General features: G+C 40.7%; 1 protein-coding gene across 1 annotated transcript in view; it reads right to left on the bottom strand.

Annotated features, from left to right (window-relative positions):
- gmds (GDP-mannose 4,6-dehydratase) overlaps positions 1 to 25,139 on the bottom strand; it is a 196,868-nt gene that overhangs the window by 17,356 nt on the left and 154,373 nt on the right. Inside the window, exon 9 of the mRNA XM_042417598.1 lies at positions 23,157 to 23,253. Coding sequence (XP_042273532.1) covers positions 23,157 to 23,253 — 97 coding nt within the window. The remainder of the gene's footprint in view (positions 1 to 23,156; positions 23,254 to 25,139) is intronic.

Here is a 25,139-nt window from a genome sequence, read left to right as displayed (position 1 = left end):
ATCTGAATACTTCATCCACCACTGGGGTTGAGTAAAGCCGAAGAGAGAGAGAGAGAGAGTGAGAGAGAGAGAGAGAGGGAACGTGGGAGGGAGCACGAAATGATGAGCTCCGAGAATGATTAAGTGAGAAAGAGAAATAAATTGAGCAAGAGCGAGAGAGAGAGAGAGAGAAGAAAAGTAATGCGATGGAGCAGCCTTAGGGTTACAGGAATGTGGGGGCTCCTGAGTTCAGGAGGGTTCGAACGTGTGTGTGTGTGTGAAAGTGTGTGTGCGTGCATGCATGTGTGAGAGAGACACATATGATTGTGTGAATACTGGGGCGACTGAAGAGAGCAGCCCCAGAATTAATTACCCAATCAAGATAACAAGCCAGGCAAAGACATTAGAGAGGTCACACTACAATTAACCTTTCAGTCTAAACCTCACACACACACACACACACACACATAACTCACACACACACTACGAAGAAGAAGAAGAGGTGGAGGTTCTTTGCATAAAACACCTTGAATGAACGATACGAACCTCAACGTCGCCCATCGGGACCGACTATCGCCGCCTACGCGACCCGCTTGTGCTTTTATTTTGAAGCATTTCCTGCCGTCTGTTATTTTTGGGGGATATAGTGACTCTACCTGTCCCGTTCCAGGAACCCTAGCAGAGCTGGGTTGTTTACAGTGGGATATTGAGTGAGTCGGGGGCTCGAGTGGAGTGGAGTCGGATGTGGTTCACACATTCCACCAGAGACTCAGATTACACTGCAGGAAACACCGGCCCTGCAAGACACACACTGCCTGACTCACTGATTTATAAACATACCGCTCTATGGGACATACACACACACACACACACACACACACAGACACACTGAGAGAGACACATTAAAATCTCAGTGACTCGCTCCGAGCTAGTGCTACACCTCCATCCTTCACTCACTTTCCTCCTTTCCTTTCCTTCCTTCCTGCATTTCCTGTCATTCTCAGAATCTTGACTCTTAGCTCTTAGCTGCTGTTTTCTCCGTCTGTCCTCTCTCAACAATGAAGACAAGAGAGAGAGAGAGAGAGAGAGAGAGAGAGAGAGAGAGACACCGGAGGGGTGTTTGTGCAGAGGGTGACATCATCTGAAGAGGACGACATTAATCAGTCGGTTTCTGGCGGTAGAATCCTGCCTCACGAAAATACAAAACTCGCACAATGTCTCTGAATTATTTATCATGATTGTTGCCGCATCAGCTCAAGAGGAGCGATGACATACTGACCTCAATCATCATCATCTAAAAAAAAAAAAAAACTCTATTGGAAAAACACATTTTCTTCATGAAGTTTATACATCCTCAGAAGAAGAACTATAGCATTCGTCATTCGTTCATACGCTTGAAACGACTTATATTTATGTTTCCCTGACAGGCAACCTCTTGTGGTAATGACTGCCCTGTCTCAGTAGCAAAAGTAGAAGTGGCATGACGTTGTTCATACCACCTCGCAACCTATCAGGGTAGAAATTGAGGTGGATTTCTGGGCGTTTCTTTTAACCATGACTGTGATTTTTTTTTTCCTAAACTTAGTCGAGTTAGTTTTATTTGCCTAAAACGTGTGATTTTTGTAACGGTCATGGTGGTTTTTTTTATAGCGAGGCGACTTATTATGTCATGGTATGAGATGACGTGTTGCTCTGGGTGATTCATTCTGGGAGAACACTTAACGCTTAAAAGGCAAAAGGAGTGAATTAATAATCGTCTGACACATTGGATGCAGGACTGTATTTTTCTCAAGTGTTGTATCCTTCCTCTTCATTAAAGCTCTGGTTTCTGATTGCCTACTGTGAAGCATATGAACAGGACACTTTATTTACTGCTCAAGGAATAATCAGATGGAAATTTATTTGGAAATAAAAAAAAAAAAAACACATAATATACAGTATGCAACCACATTGGATTGCTGAATTGTTTTTCAAAAAGGAGATCGCTTTTACGGCCCAAAAAAATGTGATACTGGCAGGTTTGCTGGTGTCAGCTCCTCTTTAAAAAAGAGAGAAAGTATGCGGTGTAAAGTTAGGCGAAATGATAATATATTATATATCGCCAGAAAACGGATATTTGTCAGCCATCTGAGATTCAGCTGTACTGTTTTCACTCAGGTTGTAACACATACGGTAAATAAGAAGGACTGCTTCCTGGAAATATTGGAGTTTTGTGAGGAAATATCTTGAATTTCAGGTGTGTTTCATTCACTTGATTATGCATGAACAGTTTTTCAGTGTACTTCTTGAAAATATAATATACATGGATATCAAATTTGCAATTGAATATACTGTAATAATATAGTAGAATATTGCGATAGAAGATTTCATCCATATCATCCACCCCTATAGGAGTTATACCTGGTGGGACAAAGGGGACAATAGCTTCATTGTGGCGGAAACAGCGACAGGTTTTATGGGAAACGTCCACATACTGGGGGACACGCGGCGGTGACACTGATGCTCAAAAATGCTGTGATAACCTTTAAGAACTAAATTTGGAAGATCTCATAATTCTCACCTTATGGCTCAATGTTCAAAACTACATCATTTATTAAAAAATATATATGTATAAGAGTTCAGGGGTCCCAGTTAACTGTGAGGGGCCGAGGTCTGAGTACGTGACCAGATCCTCCCCTCCTCTCCCCTCTGACAGTCCGGCGGCCATGTTTCCCTCTGGGTAATCAAGCCCAGCTGGGACTAGGGGGCAAAGACACAAGCTGACATAACTCACCCTTCTCTCTCTCACCTTGTCAACAAGGCTCTCTCCCTCTCTTCCCCCCTCCTCCCCTCTTCTCTTTCCTCCTCATCTGGCAGGTTTCTCTCGTCAGGCCCTGCGCAGAGTAAAGCTAGCTGATAGCGCAGGAATCCTGGCTCACAATCCTTGGTGCTCCTTTGCTATCTCTGGGGTAGACCGCAGCCAACACATTACTGTAAGGTGCTGGAGATACACCTATCCATCATGCCTCTGACATCACGATACAAATAACTGCAAAGTATGAAAATATCAGCAACAATCAGACTGTCAAGAGCGTTGGAAAGCTGCCTACAGCCTGGAGCAGACATGGAGACACTGCCTTGGCTGGGATACACCACGCGTTCCTGCCTTAATAACAACCTACTCTGCTGTTTGTCACCATCTTTATCAATGCTCCTTTATATTTATACACCTTCACGTTCAGTATGGCTCCACACTACTCTGCCATGTCTCTCTGTTTCTCTCAGGGAGCAGTACCGGGTCAGTCTGTGGGTTGGACTGCCGAGGGGCCCAGGGTGGTTCCGCTCTGACGGTAGGAGGAAACTCCTTCAGGAAATACCAGACTGCCAGACACACACACTCACACACATACACACACACAATCCACAATCTCTCTTTCTCTTTCTCCTACAAGCAGACTAAAGCTCCTGCACAAAACGCTCGAGTCAAAAAAGCCTCCCAAAAAACTCCGCTTTCTCTTCGTTTCAGCGCCGTCAGACCGAGCTTCTGACACAAAGGAGTCATCTGGGAAACAGTTTCGTTCGATGTTGTCGAATAGTCTCAGGTGGCGGTTTGCATGCTAGACCTGTGGTGTTACACAACCCTAGATTTGGCTGACTGCCAGGCTTTTTTTTTTTATGGCATCAATTACAGCTAACTTTAACGAGTCACCTCAATTAAATAATAAATCAGTGCAGAGCCAGGTTTCTGCCCTTGAGAGCCCAACCTCTCTACTCAGACTAGTAAAAGCTTATTGAGTTGTTTCCTACCTGAGGAGTAACAAAACAAGGTATATTAGCATGCATATGCATCAAGAAGACACCTTTACACACAATATTACAAAGTCTGGCTGTACTTATTGAGCTGTTTTGTCTCATATTGAGCTTTTTTTTTAAAAATAAGCTTAAAAACAATGCCATTAGTGTGAGATTTTGTCCTGAAATTTCACTTGTTTCCAATGAAAATCACTTTTTTTTTTTTACAAAAGCTTTTCTCGAATCAAGAGATTCATTCCCTCGACACTAGTGGGACGATCCATTTCACTTCTAGATCTTGCTAAGGTCGAGACACGTTTCACTGCAGGTGAGACAGTAACAACTGAACCTCCCCTCTACCAAACTTCAGATTTTCTCATAGCTACAGTATTAATGACAGAAAAGAGGATTGCAAGAGGATTATGGACATTTTTGTACAGTTGGGGAAGACGGAAAGAGGAGAGATGTGCGTCCAAAAAAATAAATCATCCCCCCCCCCCTCCTCTCTCCCCTGACACTATTCAAATCCTCATAGGTTAGTAATGACGCAACAACTGCGGGCTGTTTTGCATGCTTTTTGACCGTTGATATCAGTGACGCTTGGCCATTCTTTAGGATCCGTGTTCTCGGTAGATAAGCCTCCTTTTCATTTTCATATTTACTTGAAATCTTCATGGGCTAAAACACCAAAGGTCAAGAGAGAAAATAAACTATTTATATGTAGATGAAAGCTTGCAAGTGATGGCAGGTTAGAGAACAAAGTCGATGTGATTTCCATCGTGGTAGCTTCTAGATTTGAGATCTGTCACTGATTTGATCTGCAGAACTCAGATTTGATGATACGACCGCCCCATAGAGTATGACCGCAATGCAAAAAAGAAATTCATAATACCTTATTTAAGAATAACAAAGCCTTATTTTTTCTTATCCAAGATAAATAGTTGTGTCAAGGTCAATTTACATTGGATTATTTAACTAAGATAATCAGATAAGACAATCAATCTGATTTTTAAGCTAAAGTTGACAAGAAAGTAGCAGAATGGTTTGCGTGGTTGTCACATATCCCCAAACAACTAGTAAACTGAACTTTGCTTTGCTAAAACTAGGCAAGAACAATGCTGCAAGTATCTTTTTTTTTATTTTGCATTTAGTTAAATTTGCACATTGCTGCATTAGTATTAAAACTTGTTTCTAGAAATTAAAAAAAAAATCAAGTTAAGACATATTTTAAGAGGGCAGAGCTTTAATGTAATTTTTTTTTTTCCAAGTTTACTTCCAAGCACACCTGAGGCGAAACACGTTTATTTCCCTTCTGTGCCAGCTGCAGTAGCCCGGTGACATCTACATGCACGGACGAGGTACAAACCTCTTTGTGAATTAACAACCTCCCGGTGAAGCTACTTGTTGTCACGTGTAAAGCAGCAGAATGATTCCATGCCTTGTTGACTCCTAATTTAAGCCGAATTAAAAGACAAATTCTAAGTTTTATTGCTTATATAAAGTCTTCTATACCAGTTTTAAAGTCAGATAGTGTTCATGGTGGCCTAATTTTTATGCTTATTTCAGGAAATCTTGGCTTTTTATTCAATATTAGAATATTTCTCCAGGTTGCATAATATTGTTTGTAGAAGGGGATTTTTTGAAGTGCGGCCTCTGCCTGGCATAGGATGTGTGACTACAGTACCATTTTTTGGAATTTTTCGCTTGTTTCAATGCACTGTTTGTCTGAAATGTACCTCTGTGTGTGTGTGTGTGTGTGTGTGTGTGCGTACATTTGTGTGTTTTCAAACTGCAGCATTGAACCACAGGAAGTTCTAATCAGCAGTGCGGCGTGGCTGCTACCTTCCCTTTCCCCTGGTGACCTCCTCCGCACCTCCCTCCCTCTACAATAGAGATACCAGGATCACATTACAGACTCTTAGGGTTAAAGGTCAATCCCATTTTTCAGCCCTCTCCGTCCCTATTTCCCCTGTTACAGATCCTTTCCCAGGGGTTAAAGCCTCCTGTCACCTAAATTCACATCAGTTCACGCGTGGCGAGGGAGCGGTATCCGTCGGAAACCCTACGTCTTCTCTCCCACACGCACCCGTTTTAGTGTCCCCTTGACAGACAGTTCGCTGATCTCAGGGACCACTCGCACAAAGACGTGGACATGGTTAAAAACATGTTTAAAACACTGCTGGCCTCTTTGTGTCATTGTTTGGTGTGTCCGTGTTACACCCCAGTTGAAGCCTGTATTTTAACTGCTGCAGAGGTTCAGGTTACTGGGAGGTAACGCAGAGCCTGTGATGACCTCCTGCAAAGAAAAGCAACCACTTCATAATACAATTGTGAGAAGAGGGAGTTATTTTGGGTGTCCAGGGATGCAGACGTAGAAGTTTATCTTCTGCGTAGACAATTGGCCCATTTTTGATGGATTTATAACGCTCCCCTTTGAGTCATCAATACAAAAGATGAACAACTGCATTAAAAAATATCTGTTTTTTTAAGAAAAAGTCAAAAGATACAAGCCTTTGTATATAAAAGAGAAGAGAAACTAACTGTTCTGCTTTGTAGAAACCAGATAAAACCTTCAGCAGTTTCGGATTCTGGGTCAGTTTTGGTTAAAATCATCAACTATGACTCTCTAAACCTCTGATTCAGGGTTCTGATTGGCTTCCTCTCCATAGCAATGGCAGCTGAGGCTCATGGGTATTGAAGTATTTTGAGTCACTTAGAAAAAAAAACAAAACAACAAAGACAGAAGCGCAAAGCAGAAATAATTAAAACCGAAGAGCATAACGTGAACCTATAGTATTCAAGAGCCTCTTGCGTTTCTATGTTGAGGGACATGAAGGCTATCATTAAAAATAAATGTTGGTATGGAAATTTAAAGTGGGGGAAAAAAAAAAAAAAAGTCCTACAAACCAGCAGCTCTCTCTTCCACTTTGCGACTCCATACATGTGGCTGATCACGAGAGAAAAAACGAATATGAGTCAAACAAGCCACTTAGTATGATATACAGACAGCTGACAGCGGAGCGGTGACTTAAATCATAGCTTCTATAGTAAAGAAAAACCGCACCCAAACCTAACGTGCGCATGTGGGTGAACTGTGTATGAGTGTGTGTTCTCTTTAAACACAAATCTGCTTTTGATCATGTTGTGGTTCCTCAAGTACATAATTCCTTTTAATTACGGTTTCCCTTTCAATCTAACACGGGAGCGAGAGCTTAATGTCACCGAAGCTGACAGGTGATCATTTTCTCACATACATCAACACACATAAACTCTCGCCATGTTTAGACGTTTCGTTAAGTGTTAAGTCATTGCTAATATGCCCACTTGCTGCTGTATGTATGTTATTGTATGTATTATTTACTTTACTGTCTTTGTATGTGTTTTTGATTAAAACATTGTGCAATAAAGCTTTACTGAATGAATAAAATTGAGAAATAGGGAGGGAGAGAGAGAGAGAGAGAGAGAGAGAGAGAGAGAGAGAGAGAGAGAGAGAGAGAGAGAGAGAGAGAGAGAGAGCGAGAGAGAATGGCTTCATGAGGAGTGAGCGATAGTTGTTGTACACGACCAGAGAGGAAGTTAGAGACCTGATTGGCCATCATCAGATAAGAAGGCCTATGGAAATGTGAGCACAGAGATGACGAACATACTGCCAAAGAGTAAAAGGAGAGCTGTCGTTACCATGGTGACACAATAAACCCACCCCCCCCCCCACCCCCCCCTTCTTTTCCCCGAGCAACACCTCCACGGCTCAATAGTTGAATGAAAATAAAACAGAAAAAAACATTTTCAACCTTTTACCACCAAAGTACTTTTGGCGGTGATCTGCCTAAATAATAAAACAAATGGACAAGTTTTTTGATCATTAGACCCTTGTGATGCATTTGGACAAAGTTTTCATTCTTTGCTAGTCTGCTAGACTGTTTTGAATGTACAAGGTTTCAGTAGTATACTCTGCCTTGTACTGATTATTTTAACAACAAGGCATTATTTTTTGAAAATGACCACAGAAGAGACTAGTCTAATCTATCAATACATATTACGCATGTTATTAAACATATAACCTTTCATTGGGCTTGCAGTCCGTGAAAGTATCAAGTACCTCGTGCCTGTCCTGTGGGCGGGACGGTGAAAGGTTTAAAGTTGATTTTCGACATCGCAGGGATTTTAAAGGGGGATGTATGATGCATGTTTCCTGGTCCAAATTTATATTCTGGGGCTCTATTGGAATATCTTTGCATAATTTACAGTTCAAATAACTCCTTATTTATCCTATTCTGGCCCTTTATGCATTACCTCAGTTCAGCCTCTGTCTGAAACAGGCTGTTTTAGCTCCTGTCTCTTTAAAGACCCCCCTCAGGATGAGCCCACTGTGTTCTGATTTGTCACTCCAGAGGCCACGTAAACAAATGATAGTAGTTGGGTAGTCGGATTTCACTTCCTTTTCTTCTTCTTTACTCAAAACATAAACTTCTCAAATACATCTGTACATGTTCAAGTTCAATTATGTGAGTGGACAGCCTGAACAACCTGTGGAATAACCTTAGTAATAAAGGCTACGGAACCAGTTTGTGGGCATCTGACGTCATCAAGAGGGGGAAGTAGAGGTAACTTTGCAAACTAAGCATTCAGACTGAAGCAGCAGCAGACTGAAGACTTGGTTTTTGTCTTAAAGGGAGCATTTTTACATATGTTCACCTCAAGTTTCTGAGCTTTGACCATGTCTACACGTCCCTAGAACCAGTTTACGGTGCCTGGCATGGCCTCACCTCCAAAGGTAGACTACTCCTTCTGGGTTGGGAGGGAGTCGCTGCCCCACGTGAAGGAATTCAAGTATCTTGGGGTCTTGTTCACCACTGAGGGTAAGACGGAGAGTGAGGTTGACAGGTGGATCGGTGCAGCGTCAGCAGTAATGTGGGCGTTGTACTGGACCGTTGTGGTGAAGAAAGAGCTGAGCTATGAGCTTTGGGTAGTGGGAGTGGGTAGCGGATACAAGTGGCTGAAATGAGTTTCCTCTGAAGAGCGTCTGGGCTCAGACTTAGAGATAGGGTGAGGAGCTAAGACGTCCGCAGGGAGCATGGAGTAGAGCCGCTGCTCCTTCGCATTGAAAGGAGCCAGCTGAGGTGGTTTGGGTACCTGGTGCCTCCTGGACGCCTCCCTCTGGAGGTGTTCTAGGCACATCCAACTAGTAAGAGGCCTCAGGGTAGACCTAGAACACACTGGAGGGACTACATATCTCTTCTGGCCTGGGAACGTCCCCCAGCAGGAGCTGTAGGGCGTTGCCGGGGTAAAGGATGACTTAGTTTCCTTACTCAGTCTGATGCCACCTGTTCAAAACCTTCCTGTCACAACACACCCAGATTGACACATCTCTGATATTATGCAACCGCTATCAGACTCAAGTACAAAGTATTATAGCAAACCATTACAGGAAAGCTGTGATGCAGTTTATAGTTTGCTAATGAAGATGTATTCAGCTGGCAAACAGATAAGTCGCTTGACTTAACCAGTTAAATGAAGGCCTTAACTAGGCAAGGCGTGCTCTATGCAGCTATATTGTGAGTCAGTACAGTAAATATTGCACTGAAACTCAGTATAAAGGCAAAAAAAACCGGATCAACTGACCCTTTGTATTCATATACTTGAGTTTTGAAAGGTTTCTGGGTGGTGATTTTTAAAGAATCACGGCTCAGAAAAAAAAAAAAAAAAAGTATCTATGGAAATTGGTTGACAAGCTGTAATGGACGTGACAAATTTCAAGTATGAGTGAAAATGTGCGACCACTTCTGCAATCTTGTCTTTTATCGCTCTCTATCATTTTCCGACCAGAGCGGCAGAGAGCCTGGCTGTCAGCGATCTTTCCAGAGAGCAGAATTCCAGGTAAGGGAAAAGTGAATGGCTTTACAGTGAACCATCTTGGAAAGGACACCCAATTCCTCGGTAATATACGGAAACCTTTTAAAATAATGCTAATATTTCATGCTTCCTTTGTGTGAAAGTACCGTGGGCCTCTGCCAAACATCTAAACTCAGCACTGATAGCCCGTTTCGTGTGTCAAGTGCCATAAATTCAGCCGGCGAGCTCGACAAAGCTTGTTGAATGGATAAATCATTCTGCTCATAAAAGCCATTTGCTTCTTTATGTCTGTCTGGTGTTCAAACATTCACCTCAATCCATCAATGAGGCAAACTGCTGTCAGAACACTAAGGCCTCCTTACCTCGCGTTTCCCCTTATCACTGGCTTCCACTAAGAGGAATCTGAAGAATCCTGGAGCTCAGTCTGTTCGCCAACACCCAATATGACAGGGTGAAACACAGACACATGCTGCTTTTAAAACACAGACTAATTTCTGCACATAAATCACATAAATTGATCACAGATGTTGGTGCTAATTACTGTCGCTGAGAAACACGTGTGGAATAAAACAAAATAACGGACAATAATGTGTGAATCTGAGCTTTGGGATGATGTTTGCATGATAATAAAGTCATGAACTGGCTCACAGCCGACCGCCACCTCTTCTTGTTTTAAGACCTATAGTACAGTATAGGTACTCCACCCAGTGAAATGGGCTGAGTTTGCTGCCTCAGCACTACTCCATCCAAAAGGGCTGCGGTTCAGTTAGAGGTCTCGCTGCTTCGGCCCCGAGATGAAGCACCTCAGAGAGCCAGCAGTCCTAACCGGCCCCCTGGCTTCCACCGCCGGCCTCTGACTGACACCACTGCACTGCCAGAGACATAAAGCAGGATAATAATAGCTGCTCATTCCTCCCTATCCTTACCGACCAAACAGGCCCGCATTGTCCAAAACCATATTTAACTGAATGATAACTGACAAATGAAGGTGAATACCTCAGACTTTTAAAACATTACTGAAATCAGATCTATGAACACAGTTCCACATATTTAGTGGGTCACTATCTTGGCTCTATCATTGACTCTGACTAATTTCGTGACAGCCTTGTAATAAAAGCGAAAGAGACCCTTAAAAGGAAAATTCTGTATTAGTCAGTAGTATGGTGTTATTTTTGAGGTTCTGTCCATCTTTCCTATCGTTTATGATAATACTAACTTTGCTAGAAACAGCCTGCATACTGCATCATTAAACAGCTCATTTGGAAGTAAAATTGAACAAATATAGTCAAAATGTCCATTATAATTGTCTATTGTTTGGCAAAAATATATGATTTACAAAGGTTTGTACATGCACCACTAGGAAAAATACAGAATGAAATCATCTCACCTTTCTTTTTACACACAAAACTGTGGTTTAGATAGATAATTAGGATGAACAACCGTACCAATCAAAAGTTTAGACGCACCTTTCCATTCCCTTGAATAAGAAAGTGTAATAATAATATAAGTTTGTCTTTCGGGCAGCACCAGAGTCAGAATTATCCGAGCTGAATCTGGCTGTTGGACCAATGCTTCAAATATAAAGTAAGCAGAAACAAGGGTGAAGAAAGGACAGATAACTATTCTCCCTATTTCTATTACAGTTAGGTTAACAGATATGTAATTCTGGGACAGAATCTTCAAGTTTAATAAGGCCCCACATTGTTAAATAACTACATTTTTCATGGAGTAGAAGAATATAAAGCAGCTGATGAGTTGAGGAGTCTCTTGTGCTTTGGAAGACCTCTCAACTGGACGCCTACAGAGAATTCCAACCTCATAATGAGAAACTCTGAAATAGCCACCATATTTCAGGCTTCATTAAGTAGCAGATATTACGCAACAAAACAGGCCAACTGCTAAAATCTTCTCTGGGGCACAGGGACAGAAGTGTATGAGTTACTGCCTGCCAGGAGCTATTATGTCAGCAGTAACACACATGTACGTGTGGCCGTAGCTGTTTTTCTCATTGTTAGGATAAAGAATTTGCTCCATGGTGGGATGTGACAAAGCGGTTTCTAAAAATCGCTGTGCGTCTTCGCATGAATTGTCCGTCAACTTGCACGTGAGCGTAATTTTTGGACTACAAAGTTTTAAAAAAAGTAATAATTGGCGTGACCATAACTGGGGTCAATAAGAAGGGACATACAGTATCTGCTGACAATAACTCAAACAGAGCTTGTTTCGTTTCGTTGTCTTCCAATCAGAGAAACTGCAATACTCATTTGGTGTGTGGAGACAGCGCTACAAGGATCCTGGGAGTGGATTTATGAGGTCTGGATTGCCTGCACGGAGTAAAATGAAACCTAACACCAGCTCTGCTTCTTCAGCGAGGCCTGAGAACTTTGAGTTTACAGCTATAAAGAACACTATCCTGACTTTCATAACAAAAGGTCCCTGCTCGTCCGCTGTTCATTACGTCATGGTCATTTTTTAAATTTTTATTTTGAAATTTTAATATGAGGATACACCCCTTAAGATGCACCATCTCGTTTTTAAGGGGTTCATATTGGTGAGACTCTTATCTAAAAGTGGGCAAAGTGTGGATTCACTGTCGAGTCAACTTAATTGTCTTATGCATTAATATTATTATCCATCTCTCTATACGTACTCTAGACTTTCCAAGCGAGTCGTTCCCGGTGAGAACAGATCTTTAAAAAAAAGGGTCGCCAATACTTTCCCTTTGTCTAAAAAGGCAAAATAATTTCCTAAAAGATCTGGGCACTGTAGTTTTTAATAAACATTACTGAAATAGGAGTTAATAGCGCATTTCTTATGGACCATTTTCAGTCACGGATTTGGTGCTTGAGTGATTATTTACAGCAGCAGGATGGCGTATGTGGGATCCACTTAAAATAAACTACAAAGAATGAGTTCATGGTAATGAAGGATGTTATCCAGCGCCAGGGTGTGGCTCATTGATGTGTTTTTAATAGTTTTTGGACAACAACGGAGGTCTGTGGTGCATATGAATGAGTTATATCAGGCTTTGATTTAACAAGATAATACTTTTAATCCATTGATTCGTTGGTTTTGGTCTTTTAATGGGATTTGTTGACAATAAGAGAAATAAAGAATATCACCAGTTTCATTGGTTTTTTTTGGTCACATATGTTGTTTACCTTACTTCAACTTTAATTTGGACCTCTGTAATGTCTTCAGGTTTTTGGTTTTTTCCAATTTCAGTTTATTGCTGGTGTTTTTTTTTAATGTTTGTTTTGTAAGAAGCACATTGTAACTTGGTTTCTGAAAAGTGCTCATTTAAAAAAGATAAAATTTTGTATCCTTGCCACTATTGTGTCAACCCACCTTTTCTTAGTAACTGGTGAGATGTAGCAATAAAAAACAGTAAAATGTTGTAGATGCATGCCGTTCCTTTGCTGCCTTGTTGTGCCAAACCTATTGAGCAACTAATTGCATAATCCTACTACCGCAATGTCAGACATGAAGAGTTTAGTTATTTTTAAAGAAAATACAAAAACACAACACAAAGTAACACTCTAAAAGCCAGGTATTTTATTTCATAAATTCTGTGTGATGAAATTGAGTGTTTTTGTCTAAAATAAACTCGGGGAATAATGGGACTTCCATGATACTGCCACCAGACTAACTACTAAACTCTTGAACTCTGATTTTTCCCCTTTAAATTTCCTTCTTAAGCAGCCTTGAAGTTAGAAAAAAACAGTTATTTTCCACATTGTCTGACAACATCACTTAAATAGTATGTCTCTATTTGCTGTTCCAACACTTCCTTGAAACTGTATGATGCTTACACTGGGTGAATTATAAAAACCACCCCATTTTCAGCATCAGAAGGAGATTTTCAAGCTATTTTGTGACTTCATACACTTGTCATTTTGTACACATTTTTCCCACAGCTCCGTTTGACATGTTATGTCTCTGGAATCCTCGAGACCTTGACTAGAAATTAAAATAAAGTTATGTGGGTTTGAACAATGCCTGGCTGCACAACATGTGTTTGTAACATTTGTCCCAGTTGAAACGGTTACAGGGAAAAATCCTCTCTAACACACTTTGACAAAGACGGAAAAAAAGAAACATCTATAGACACTGCATTTAATGGTCTGTTGTGGTGTTTAATTCGTTTTTTGCCCTCTGAATATCTGGACAAAGATATTTAACCGCAGCTACGAGTAAGATTTGAAAGCAGAAACCTTGCCAACAATTTAAAATATATGTGCTGCATATCAGATTTTTGGTGTCTGTCCCTGAGAATGCAAAAGCAAAAAGCTTCTTTTGAGAGCGTTTCATCATTTTGCACTGACATTCAGGAACCATATGAGGAGAAATCCACCATATAACAGGAATCCATTAGAAAGGCACTTTGGGACAGTCTGTTTTTCTTCTTCCCCTCCAACATAATTCAAAAATGAATTTCTTGTAAACCTCATTATGCATGATTAAGATCACATGATCAAATTATTCATTTTTTTTAATGTTTTTTTTTTTTTTTTTAAATCAGTACACAACTGCTCCTTTTTTTTTTATTAAGGTCATCTTGTAACAAATGTTGGCTTGCAAGAACCTGACTGACTGCACATGAAGTACACTACAGTTGAACCTAAAGAAAAACAACATCATTTATCTACTTTCATCTCTTAACTATTAACTATTTATCTAACTTTCTGCACACACAAGTTCCTGTTTCCTGCATCGGTTTAAGCTACAGTATTCCAGTCTTATAGCACTGTCATAAAGGTAGTTATTCTCTATAGCAGCAAGTATAAGCTGAGACAATTCATAATGCAGCTTAAGATGATTACGATGCTATTTCTGGTTTGCATATTTCAGCTTTGGGTGTGTGCGATATTGTTATCAGGACCTTACAGAGCGTTCACAGCAAGTGTTGGCGAGATGAGAAGATAAAACGATGTTCATATTATGCATGTTGTTTGTTTCTTTTGATTCAAGATTGTATCACAGTGTACAGGATTTCTAACTACATTTGAATGTAATTGTGCCGTGCAGCTTGAACTAGACTAGCTGCTTGCATTGTAATGTGGTTTCTCCACAATCATGTCAGCGCTCAAGACATCGCACTCAGTCTGCGTTAGCTTTAATAGCTCTAATTTGGGTTTTCAAGTAATCGACTGCTTGCAAACTAGTTTTGCACAGCAGGTGATGGTCCTGTACCCACCACTGATTGAAAAAAAAAAGGCCAGTCTGAGGTGTTAGTCAAGGGACATTCAGTGAGACATATGAAATCCTTAACTGAAGTAGTGGAGGCAGGTCACAACACTTCATCACAAAGCCACAAGGAATGCATTCAACATTACACACTGATGATATCTAACTGTATCTGAGTATCCAAGAGTGGAATTGTCCTTTGAGTTCAATAAAGCTTGAAAATGCAAATTATTATTTAGTAACTAGATCAGTCAGGTGTGTCTTTGTCACGTCGATGACCTCAACAGGTGAGTTGACTCTCCTTGCCAACAGTCATAAAAGGTTACCACAACAGCCGCCGTATTTACTCCCCCGGATCACTGGAGCCATTGTCTGAACTTCTCGTCCAATGACGACAGGACCGATGACGTTTGAGAATATGCAGCAGAGTGTGTTTCTGGTGAATTCGTTACGCACGTCTCACGGCTGGAATGACAGCCATCCGAAAACAAGGAGGAAGTTTAGATTTGAGACTTGCACATGCACACGCACACATGGACGGACGGTTGACAGATACCGAGGTGTGGTGTGTCAACGGGGCTATTTTTAGGGGTTGATGTGGGAGCTTTTGATTCTTACCTGTAGTCTGGATTCAAAAAAAAAAAAACAGGCAGGGCAACTGCTCAGTCAGAGTCTTGCATGCGCAAATGCAACTAATATCTTGCCAGTTTCTGCTATGCTGTCATCTAACGCTTTCATTTTTGCATTGCAGAGTGAGGAAATGTGAAATTTAGCGTTAAGAGAACAGCAGCGAACAACACTAACTGCTAATAAATAATGAATGATTGCACCGCTGACCAAGCAGCTAGAATATGGTTTGATGCAGCGCCAGGATGTTGCACAGGTTAGAAGCAAAGATAAGAGCAGGATTTATTTGATCAGTGTCTCTCCGCTCTTTGCATGAACACAAAGATAAACTTTAACCATAGTGACAAACTGTGTGTCTGTTTATGTGTATGCAGCACACACTCAACGCTCTGACTCACACAGGCCCGTGCAGCCGCAGTGGTATGTAGCGCTCCCGCTTTTTTTGCACTTGCTGCACAAGAATAAACTTGCAAATTTAAAACAAAAGGATGATTAGTCATGTATTGAAAGTACATGACTTCACTGCAGGGAATGCTGGGACGTGACTCTAACCAAGCCTAAAATACATTTGTACATTTCTTGATACATGGGAACCTTGGATGGTGATTCCTCTCTGTCAATCAAAACACACCACAGAGATAAATAGCCTGCCAGTCATGCCGCTGCGAACCACAGAGTTGTCAGTGCGACAATCACGCAGTGATATCATGGTGAAATTATTAGTTGATTAATTGACAGGCAGAAAATTAAATAACAACATTTCTGACAATCAATGAATCTTTGAAGCCATTAATCAAAATGAAATGACAAACACTGATTCATTCCAGCTTCACAAATTCTCAAAAGTTTTACTACTTTTCTCAAGATTTTGGACTCTGGGAACTTGTGAGGGGCGTTTCTCACTATTTCCAGATACTTTGTTTTAAAGTATACAGTTAATTAACTAATTAAAAAAGAGTAATCAATGAAAAGAAAATGATAAAAAACAGCTCTACATCAGAACTCAAACAGAGATGCCTCTGGCTTGCTTGTCTTACAGCTGCCAACACACTAAAAGCTTGAAGATGGAAATCTCCCAAATCTGTCAATACATAAAGATGATGTTCAGATTTTAGAGATACGGCTAGCATGGAACAATGGCAGCTACTATGCGCCACAACAAAACTGAAAACATTTCATGCTGACAGCATGACTTTATTACTATGAAATCTACATTACAGATAATCTGCTCATATGGTCTGGTTTTTGAATTTGTACTCCTGTTTCTGTACTGTTTTGTTCACATTTCAGTAGCAATTGATCCAAAATTAATACAATAAGGGGAAAGAAACAACTGTTGCTGCTGGAGAAAGGATGACGTTTTCTATTCTGGTGTCTACAGCAGAGCAGGTAGGTGGTAGGTGAGAGAGGAGGGAGAATGTTTGTCTGCTTTTTCTTTCTCTCACAGAAGGATAATCTCACCTGGGAGGGCATTCCTGTGTACCCAACCAATGCTTGTTGCATCACGGTGATTGAGACACAAACATAAGTGCAAAAGGGCAGAGAGGCCGAGAAGGTGCTGAGAATATGACAGCGGAGGAGTTATGCGAACACGGATAGGATAGAGCGAGAGATAAAGACAGATTGAGAGACAACTTCCCATTTATCACCACCACTCCTCCTTCTCCTCCTCCTCTGCATGAGAGGTTGAACAAAAACCGCAGAGCTGTCACTCAACTAGCAGCAGTTTGGACCCTCGAGCGACACATGAACTTGGAAGTATGACAGCCGGGCTGCATTAGCACGGACACGCACACAAGCACGGACACGCACGCAGACACACACCGACTCTGCTATATGCACGTACGCACTCATGCACAGACACATAAACACTGCAGTGCAAAACTAGATCTACACAAACAATCAATGCTTCCAATTCTAACTGATACAAATTGGGATCTGCAATAAGCTAAAATAAAGGGAAGCACATAACCTGCATTTAAAACCTCCTGCATCAATGACCAATCTTATTAAGCATGTTGTGGTCTCTTCCAAGGACTTGCAATTTGCTTTTATTCTGAAATAAAAAAAAAAAGAGTATGAAGACAAATCCTGAATATAAGTTGAGAAGTTGTATTGGAACATCCAACCTATTGCTGCGGTATAATAACTTCTTATTGGATATTTTCTAAAATCTCACAGTTCTCAAGTTGTGACCTCCTGTGTGCAGATATTTTTTTTTAAAATGTCAAGGGACGCTCCAAAAATGATGAAAATAAGTTTATAGGTCTTAGGAGATATTATAGAGCCTGTGAAAACACTGTCAAGTTGTCAAGTGATGATGTCATAGTGATGTCATCGGGGTCGTCTCATCTTGTGCTTGGAAATGTCAAATTTCAACGCCAGCATCACAAACTTGGATTATGGAGATTTAAAGATGTGGACATTCACCAGGCAGGGAGTGTTTAATAAAAGACACAATTGCACTGCATTATGGGAACTGTAGGATCCAGAGTTTTTGGTGTTTGACCCATATAAATAACTAAAAGACAGGATATCTCACGCTCTTCTTTAACGGTCTCTTGCAACTCCCAAAATTTAAGGAAGTGCAAAACAATATTCTAAACGTTTGTAGTGTGACACTGAGATTCAGGAAACAAAAATTCTAGCCAATTTTCTTGTAAACTGCTGCTAACTGTTGCCACTAAGCAACAATTTCCTCATGACTTACACTACTTTAATGCCAAGCATATCATATACTCGACTTCCCATGTCAAAAACACTACCTCGCAAGTCTATTTTAAGGCAGAAAAACACACACACACACCTATTATACACTTCTATTATATTGTATTAATTCACACCTTCTTTTATTTCACCTGCGCTCTTCCTTGTCCTGTTGATTTTAGCCTCCTTGTGGCTTCCCCCTACATGAATCACACCATTTAAGTAAAAGAGCATCTGAAACACAATCCGTGATCAGTTGCAGTCTTGTAAATCTCTCCACGAGGTCTTAACATAACTATGAGAATCAGACACAGGAAACCATCTAGCACCAGAAACATCCGCGGCCATGATTATCACCTGGCATATATCGCCTGGCAACCAAAAAACTAATCATAACCATTAGAGCGTAAGACAAAACGACACACCTTTGCAAAGGCTCAGACAGAGGACGTTCACCTGAGCCAAACCTCATCGCTGGCAGGAACCCACAAGCTGACAAGTGTGACTGACAGCTCTGTAAAGCCAATACAATGGAAACAAACAGCAAGCACGACAGTTGGAGCAGTTTAAATCTAACATGTAGCTTTATTCAAAACAACCCTGACAGGTTTCAACCAGACAAAGCTTTTGCTTCGCAGAAAATGCTGGTAGCTTTATTTATTTATTTTTTATTTTTTAATTTGAAAATCAGCGTGTTTCACATCCAGTAAACATCTTCCACAACCACAGACAAACACGCCGTTGCCTCTGCAGCCTCGGGGGCCTTGTATCGCCAATTAATAGACAAGTGCACAAATACACACAAAGACAAACATTTGCACCACATGTGAAGCACACCTGCATATTTAACCCCCTCACACACACACACACACACACACACACACACACACACACACACACACAACTCCCTGGTTGCCCCCTCCTGTCCCAAGGGCCGCGGAGATAAATGGGCTCGTGTCAGACAAACACACTGACAGGGATAATGATGAATTACATATATATTAGCACACAGCCTGAGGACACACTCCTCTAACACACATCTGCACACAGGCCCCACATGGACCTACATTTTCTTGCACTTAAACAGCAAACACGACACTGAAAGTGTCTGAGTCAGCTGAATTCTTAATACGTGCACACACACACACACACACTTGATGACAGGTATTTCCACTTGAGGAGAGCCACAGTGCTGAGCTGTGAGCCCGGTGTCAGTCACTTCCTGTCTGAAGGGGTCAGAGGTTAAACACTCTTCAGTCTCTTTAAGCCCTACCAATAGAAATAAAGAGACAGTGAGACAGAGCAGAGAAATCGCCTGTTGTAACTTAAGTCTTCCTCTCGTTATCCCTCCCATCTTTAGCCTCTGTTTCCTGTGAGCTACACATGTACGCAGTAACAGGAACTGAAGGTGATTCAGCTTTACTCACTGAAAAACAGGACAGTCAGGTAACTTTTTCACTTAGAAAGATAGATGCAAACACAGAAGAGAACTAGTAGATGTATCCACTGACAGAAAACTTATCAGCAACAGTTTTGACAAGTGATTTATCATTTAATAAAGAAAAATACCAAACATTCGTTGGTTCCAGGTTCTCAAATGTTAGGATTTTCTGCTTTTCTCTATTTAATATCGTTGTAAATTGAATAAATCTTTTTCAGAACTTCTGATGCGCCCTTTTTTTCCCTTTTTTGCACAGTCAACACATGGAAATCACAGTCAAAGAAAATTGCAAATCTGGAAAACCCAGCTCTGATTTTTTGGCTCTCTGTTTACATGCTTTCTTAAAACTGATTCATATCAGGATCTTTTGTCTTTCTGCATTTACAGTACAAAAATAAACCTCCGATTCAATCTATGAATCTATGAGCACAGCCGTATCACCATCTATAATTGGAGCAAAGAAGAGATAATAACTGAAGCAGGTGGAGGAGCCGGGGTTGCCCGGATTTGGAGCTGGAAAGTTGGTTGGTACAGAAGGGCAAAGGCTTGACTAGAAATCCCCCCCCCCACACTGTTAGTTGGAAGATGGCAGGAACTGCAAAGGTGCAGCAAAGCATGACCCGAAAATCCCCAGATGAGGGTCACACAGGCAAACTTCTGGTTCCTATCTGAAGTAAATCCACATGTACAGTACCAGTTTAAAGTTTGGACACACTTTCCCATTCCCTTGAATGAGAAACCATGTCCAGACTTCTGACTGGAACTGTATATGTGGCTCAAAAAAAGTGCCATCTGGGTCAAATAAAGTAAACAAGGCACATATAAACAGAGACACAGCTTTTAGAATAAACTGCCTCAAACCACATTCATCACTTTTGACCAATTCCCTGGAAGATGAGTCAATCCTTAAAGATCTTTCTGTAGTTTTTCCTCAGAACTCACAGTGGATGCTCATGTAGCTTAACAATAGATGATGTTGTCTTGACCGAAGTGACGCATGGTAGTACTAGTTTGCAAATGATTCCTTGCTGTTTGAAGTTCAAAAGCAACAAAGGTGGTGATTTATAAGAAGGTGACCAATGTGGAACTGATTTCATGAATGTACTATACCAATGAATGAGCTAAGAACCAATGCAACATGACTGTATGCTGTAACGGCTGCAGCCCAACACCTTTAAAATGTAATGTGATACAAAACATCTTCCCAACAAATAATGCTGCTACTACTTGAACTTTCCAGTGTTTGTTGACACTAAAAGAACACAATGGTCAAATGCTCAGACATGTTTTAAGACATGTAAAATGACTCTATTTGGAGTAATGATTTATGTCAAAAAAGTTCATTTACATAGTTAAAATTCTTAAAACTACATCTACTCCTTCTCCTTCCTTGAAAAATCCAGAAACAATGAATATTCCCGGGGCCACTGCAAGTTTACCAATTGGACAACAATTGGCTCCAAACTAGTTGTGATGTCACAAATCCTGCTCACAGGTTCACGTCTTGAACTCACTCAAGGTTGGCACCAAGAAACTTTCCCCTTTCAACAGACGATTATGAAAATTCTTCAGAGCGAGAGTCAATCATCCAAGACAAGCGACACAATTTTGAGCGGAGGGGGACTTTAAGTTGCTCTTGAAGATGAAAAAATGTCTCACAGAAATGAAACTCTCAGACGGAGTAAAGAGAAAAGGTACATTACAAGCATTTAGTACATTTAGGTACATTTAGTCAGGCATATTTAAATGCAGATCTGTTTGGGCCTCTCAGGGTCTTCATTAGGGTGGAAATAATACAAGACTATTATAGTTGTTTGAGCGTTGACTGATACGTTTTGCAGCTGTTTGCTCTGATAGTGTTGCACTGAAAGGTGTTTCTATATTTTGTTCACCTCACTTATGGTGGAGCATAACATTAGAAACACCGCATGCAATGCAATCCAATGCACTGCAAAATTTTATGACGCCAGCAGCCTCCGAAATCAATACTTCAGTTAAAGCCTGCAGGATTTTTACTAAAGGGTTGTTGTATTGGATTGAATCACAATGTACAGGGCTTTCTATTTTTCTGGTCCCTTAATTGATATATAATTGTTCACACAGGACATTTGGCATCCATTAAATTCAGCAACAAATCGTCAAGGAAACTATTTTGTGTTCTGGCAGCATTTCGAAACAGTCTGGTGAAGTCTGTAAGTGGATGTTTAACCGCACTCTATCAAAAGTTCAACTAATTTATTGATCGACTGGGTTGTATCTTTTTTTTTTTTGCATCACATTCCATCCACATCATACATCAACACATTAAAGTAAGCATCAGTACTACAAGAGATATTGTCTGTTTGTTGATGTATGACAAAAGCTCTTGTGAAAGACACCTAACTGTTTCTTTGGCTGACTTGACATGATTCTGGAGTAGTTTTCAGTGCAGATTCAGGGTTAGGACTTTGAATGAATGAGGTGACATGCACAAAGAACACAAGCCCAGGTGTGTGACCGGTGGTTCCATCCCCTCAGCTGTCAGTCAGCGGGGCCTCCTCGCTAATCCTCCGCCATCACTCAACTGGATCTCAGCTCTAATCTTGCCAGGCCAATCCTCAGCAGAGGGGCGCGCCTGGCTTTAAACTGAGAACCTGACAGCTAATCTCGGACACAACACCCCTGGGTAACCTTACACCCTCCCTACGGAGCAGCCACAATACCCCCGGGGCCACAGCGATGAGAGAAAGACCTCCCAAATGTCAGAGACACTTCACACCTAGTGAGGGAGATGGAGGGATAATCTGCTGGCTCATATCTTTAAGTTGGATGCTCACAGCTGTTACGAACACAAGTATTGTTGTTCATACACAAGCTGATGAAATATGACTAGCAGAGGCGATCCAACAAATGCCTTCACCATTGAATAAAACTATTCAAAGTTCCTGAATACACGCACCCATTCAGCACCAACAGGCAGGATGCAGCCTACATTACTCTTGGAGAAGCAGTCTGCATTGTTTCCAGCTGTTTAAAAGCATACAATAAGCAACCTGAAGCTGTCAACTGGACGCGTTATGGCTGATAAGTGTATGGTCCCAGACACAATGACCGGTAATCAGATACTGTACATGCAGCGAAAAACATGCTACATTCATGTTAAGGTTAGGTTTATAGAACAGGAAATATGTGCTGTGCCATGAATTATATGGGACAATATGAATTATATATTATTCTGAGGCAGTATTTTTTTTTTTTTTTTACATGGTTAGTATTCCAGATAAACTGCACAGAAAGCAACAAAATCTGAAATGAAGTGAAACAGTCTAAGTTTGACCAGTTCTAGAGCAGTTCAGTAATGTAAATATGAAAAGTCAATAACGTTATGTAATTATGTAGTAATAGTTTAGGGTCTCATTAGTTAATTTGAACCATTTTAACAATATTGTCCCATTAGTGTAATATTAAGGCTTAAATTTGTAGTCCTAACCGCACCCAATTACTCAAACTGGGATTTTCTGGCAGCATGTAGTAAAACATCCTCCGAGCCAGCATGTGATTTAAACATACAGTAGATAAACAGCACACACACACACACATACAGCAGACTTACCACTTCAGTCGGACGGAAATATTTGGGGTCCACCTTCACGTGTACCACCCCTGTCTCCTGGCAACGACCAACCTCCTTCTCATCCTTTCCCTCCCACCTGGAAAGACAAAAAAATTTTAAGCAGGAAGGAGCATTTTCCCACAGCTGCTGGAAGGTTTAACTGTTCTCTTCAATGTCTCTTTCTCTCTCTCTGGTGCAGTTTGTTTCTTTAACATCTTGTGCAGACAAAACATGTCACCTGTCTTTTTCTGAAGTCAACAAAACAGACAGTGTGAAGTCTAACACACACACGCACACGCACACGCACACACACACACACACAAAGTCATGTATCTGTCACTTCAGAGGACATTACTTTGACTTACATTCATTTCCTGGAGATTTATCCTAACATTAATCATAACCACCACATGCCTAACCCTAACCCTAACCTTAACATAACCCTAAACTAACCTTAACATAACCCTAACCCTAACCTTATCATAACCCTAAACTTACTTTAACCATAACCACCACATGCCCAACCCTAACCCTAACCTTACCATAACCCTAAACTTACCTTAACATAACCCTAACCTTACCATAACCCTAAACTTACCTTAGCATAACCCTACCCTAACCTTACCATAACCCTAACCTTACCATAACCCTAAACTTACCTTAACATAACCCTAACCCTACCATAACCCTAAACTTACCTTAGCATAACCCTAACCTAACCTTAGCATAACCCTAAACTTACCTTAACATAACCCTAACCATACCATAACCCTAAACTTACCTTAGCATAACCCTAACCTAACCTTACCATAACCCTAAACTTACCTTAACATAACCCTAACCTTAACCTTAACATAACCCTGAACTTACCTTAACATAACCCTAACCATACCATAACCCTAAACTTACCTTAGCATAACCCTAACCTAACCTTACGATAACCCTAAACTTACCTTAACATTACCCTAACCATACCATAACCCTAAACTTACCTTAACATAACCCTAACCTTACCATAACCCTAAACTTACCTTAACATAACCCTAAACTTACCTTAACACAGCCCTAAACTTACCTTAACATAACCCTAACCTTAACACAACCCTAAACTTACCTTAACACAACCCTAACCCTAACCTTAACATAACCCTAACCCTAACCTTAACTTTAAACCAAGTCTTCACCCTAAAATTATAATTTACATTCAGGGGACTTGCTATTTGTCCCCATAAGGGAGGCGAGTCCCCAGACTGTGTAAACAGATTTACGTCCCCACAATATGAAAAATACCTGGACCACACACACACACACATACACATATATACACACACACACACACCAGAGTCTTCCAGGACACATGAGAGAGGTGAACGATAGAGATAGAGGAGGGGGACTGACTTGTGGCATTGAACTAGTGACAGAAGCTTTTTAATAAGTTTCCAAAACATACATGCCTTCTCAGACACGGAATCTGTAACATTGCTGGCTTGGTTTATTTAATGGCTCTATTCAAACATGACATGATAGTTAAAGATAGACTTGTAATGCTCACATAATAATTGCCAATTGGTATGTCAGAGGGAGTGGTGACATTTCTGGAGAACAGTGGGGAGTTTAAAAATAATATCAGGGAAGACGAGTAATCTCAGTTCTCTTATAAGCTGTATCAGCGATGGATTTTAAAATTTATTTTGCATGTTAATTACCGTTTATTTCCATGGCCGAGTGATAGCAGTCAATGATTCTCACTATAGCTCAAGCTGATTTGTAGATCCTTTAATACATTGTCTTTTATAATTTATTGGAATTCTGCTGCCAGTTTCATACAGTCCATCAGCATCAACTCTGTTTTAAAACTGAGCGGCGTAAAAGAAATACATTCCCTCAGGCTATCCCACTCTTGAATGGTAAACATTTGGCACTTTAAAGTACATTACTTTCTAATTATTTCTGGTTTTGTGTACTTTTGTGTAATATGTTTAA

The sequence above is a fragment of the Thunnus maccoyii genome, chromosome 7 (assembly GCF_910596095.1).
Source record: "Thunnus maccoyii chromosome 7, fThuMac1.1, whole genome shotgun sequence".
NCBI classification, from domain to species: Eukaryota; Metazoa; Chordata; class Actinopteri; order Scombriformes; family Scombridae; genus Thunnus; species Thunnus maccoyii.
The sequence above is the reverse complement of the archived record's forward strand: the minus strand, read 5'-3'. Positions and strand labels throughout refer to the sequence as shown.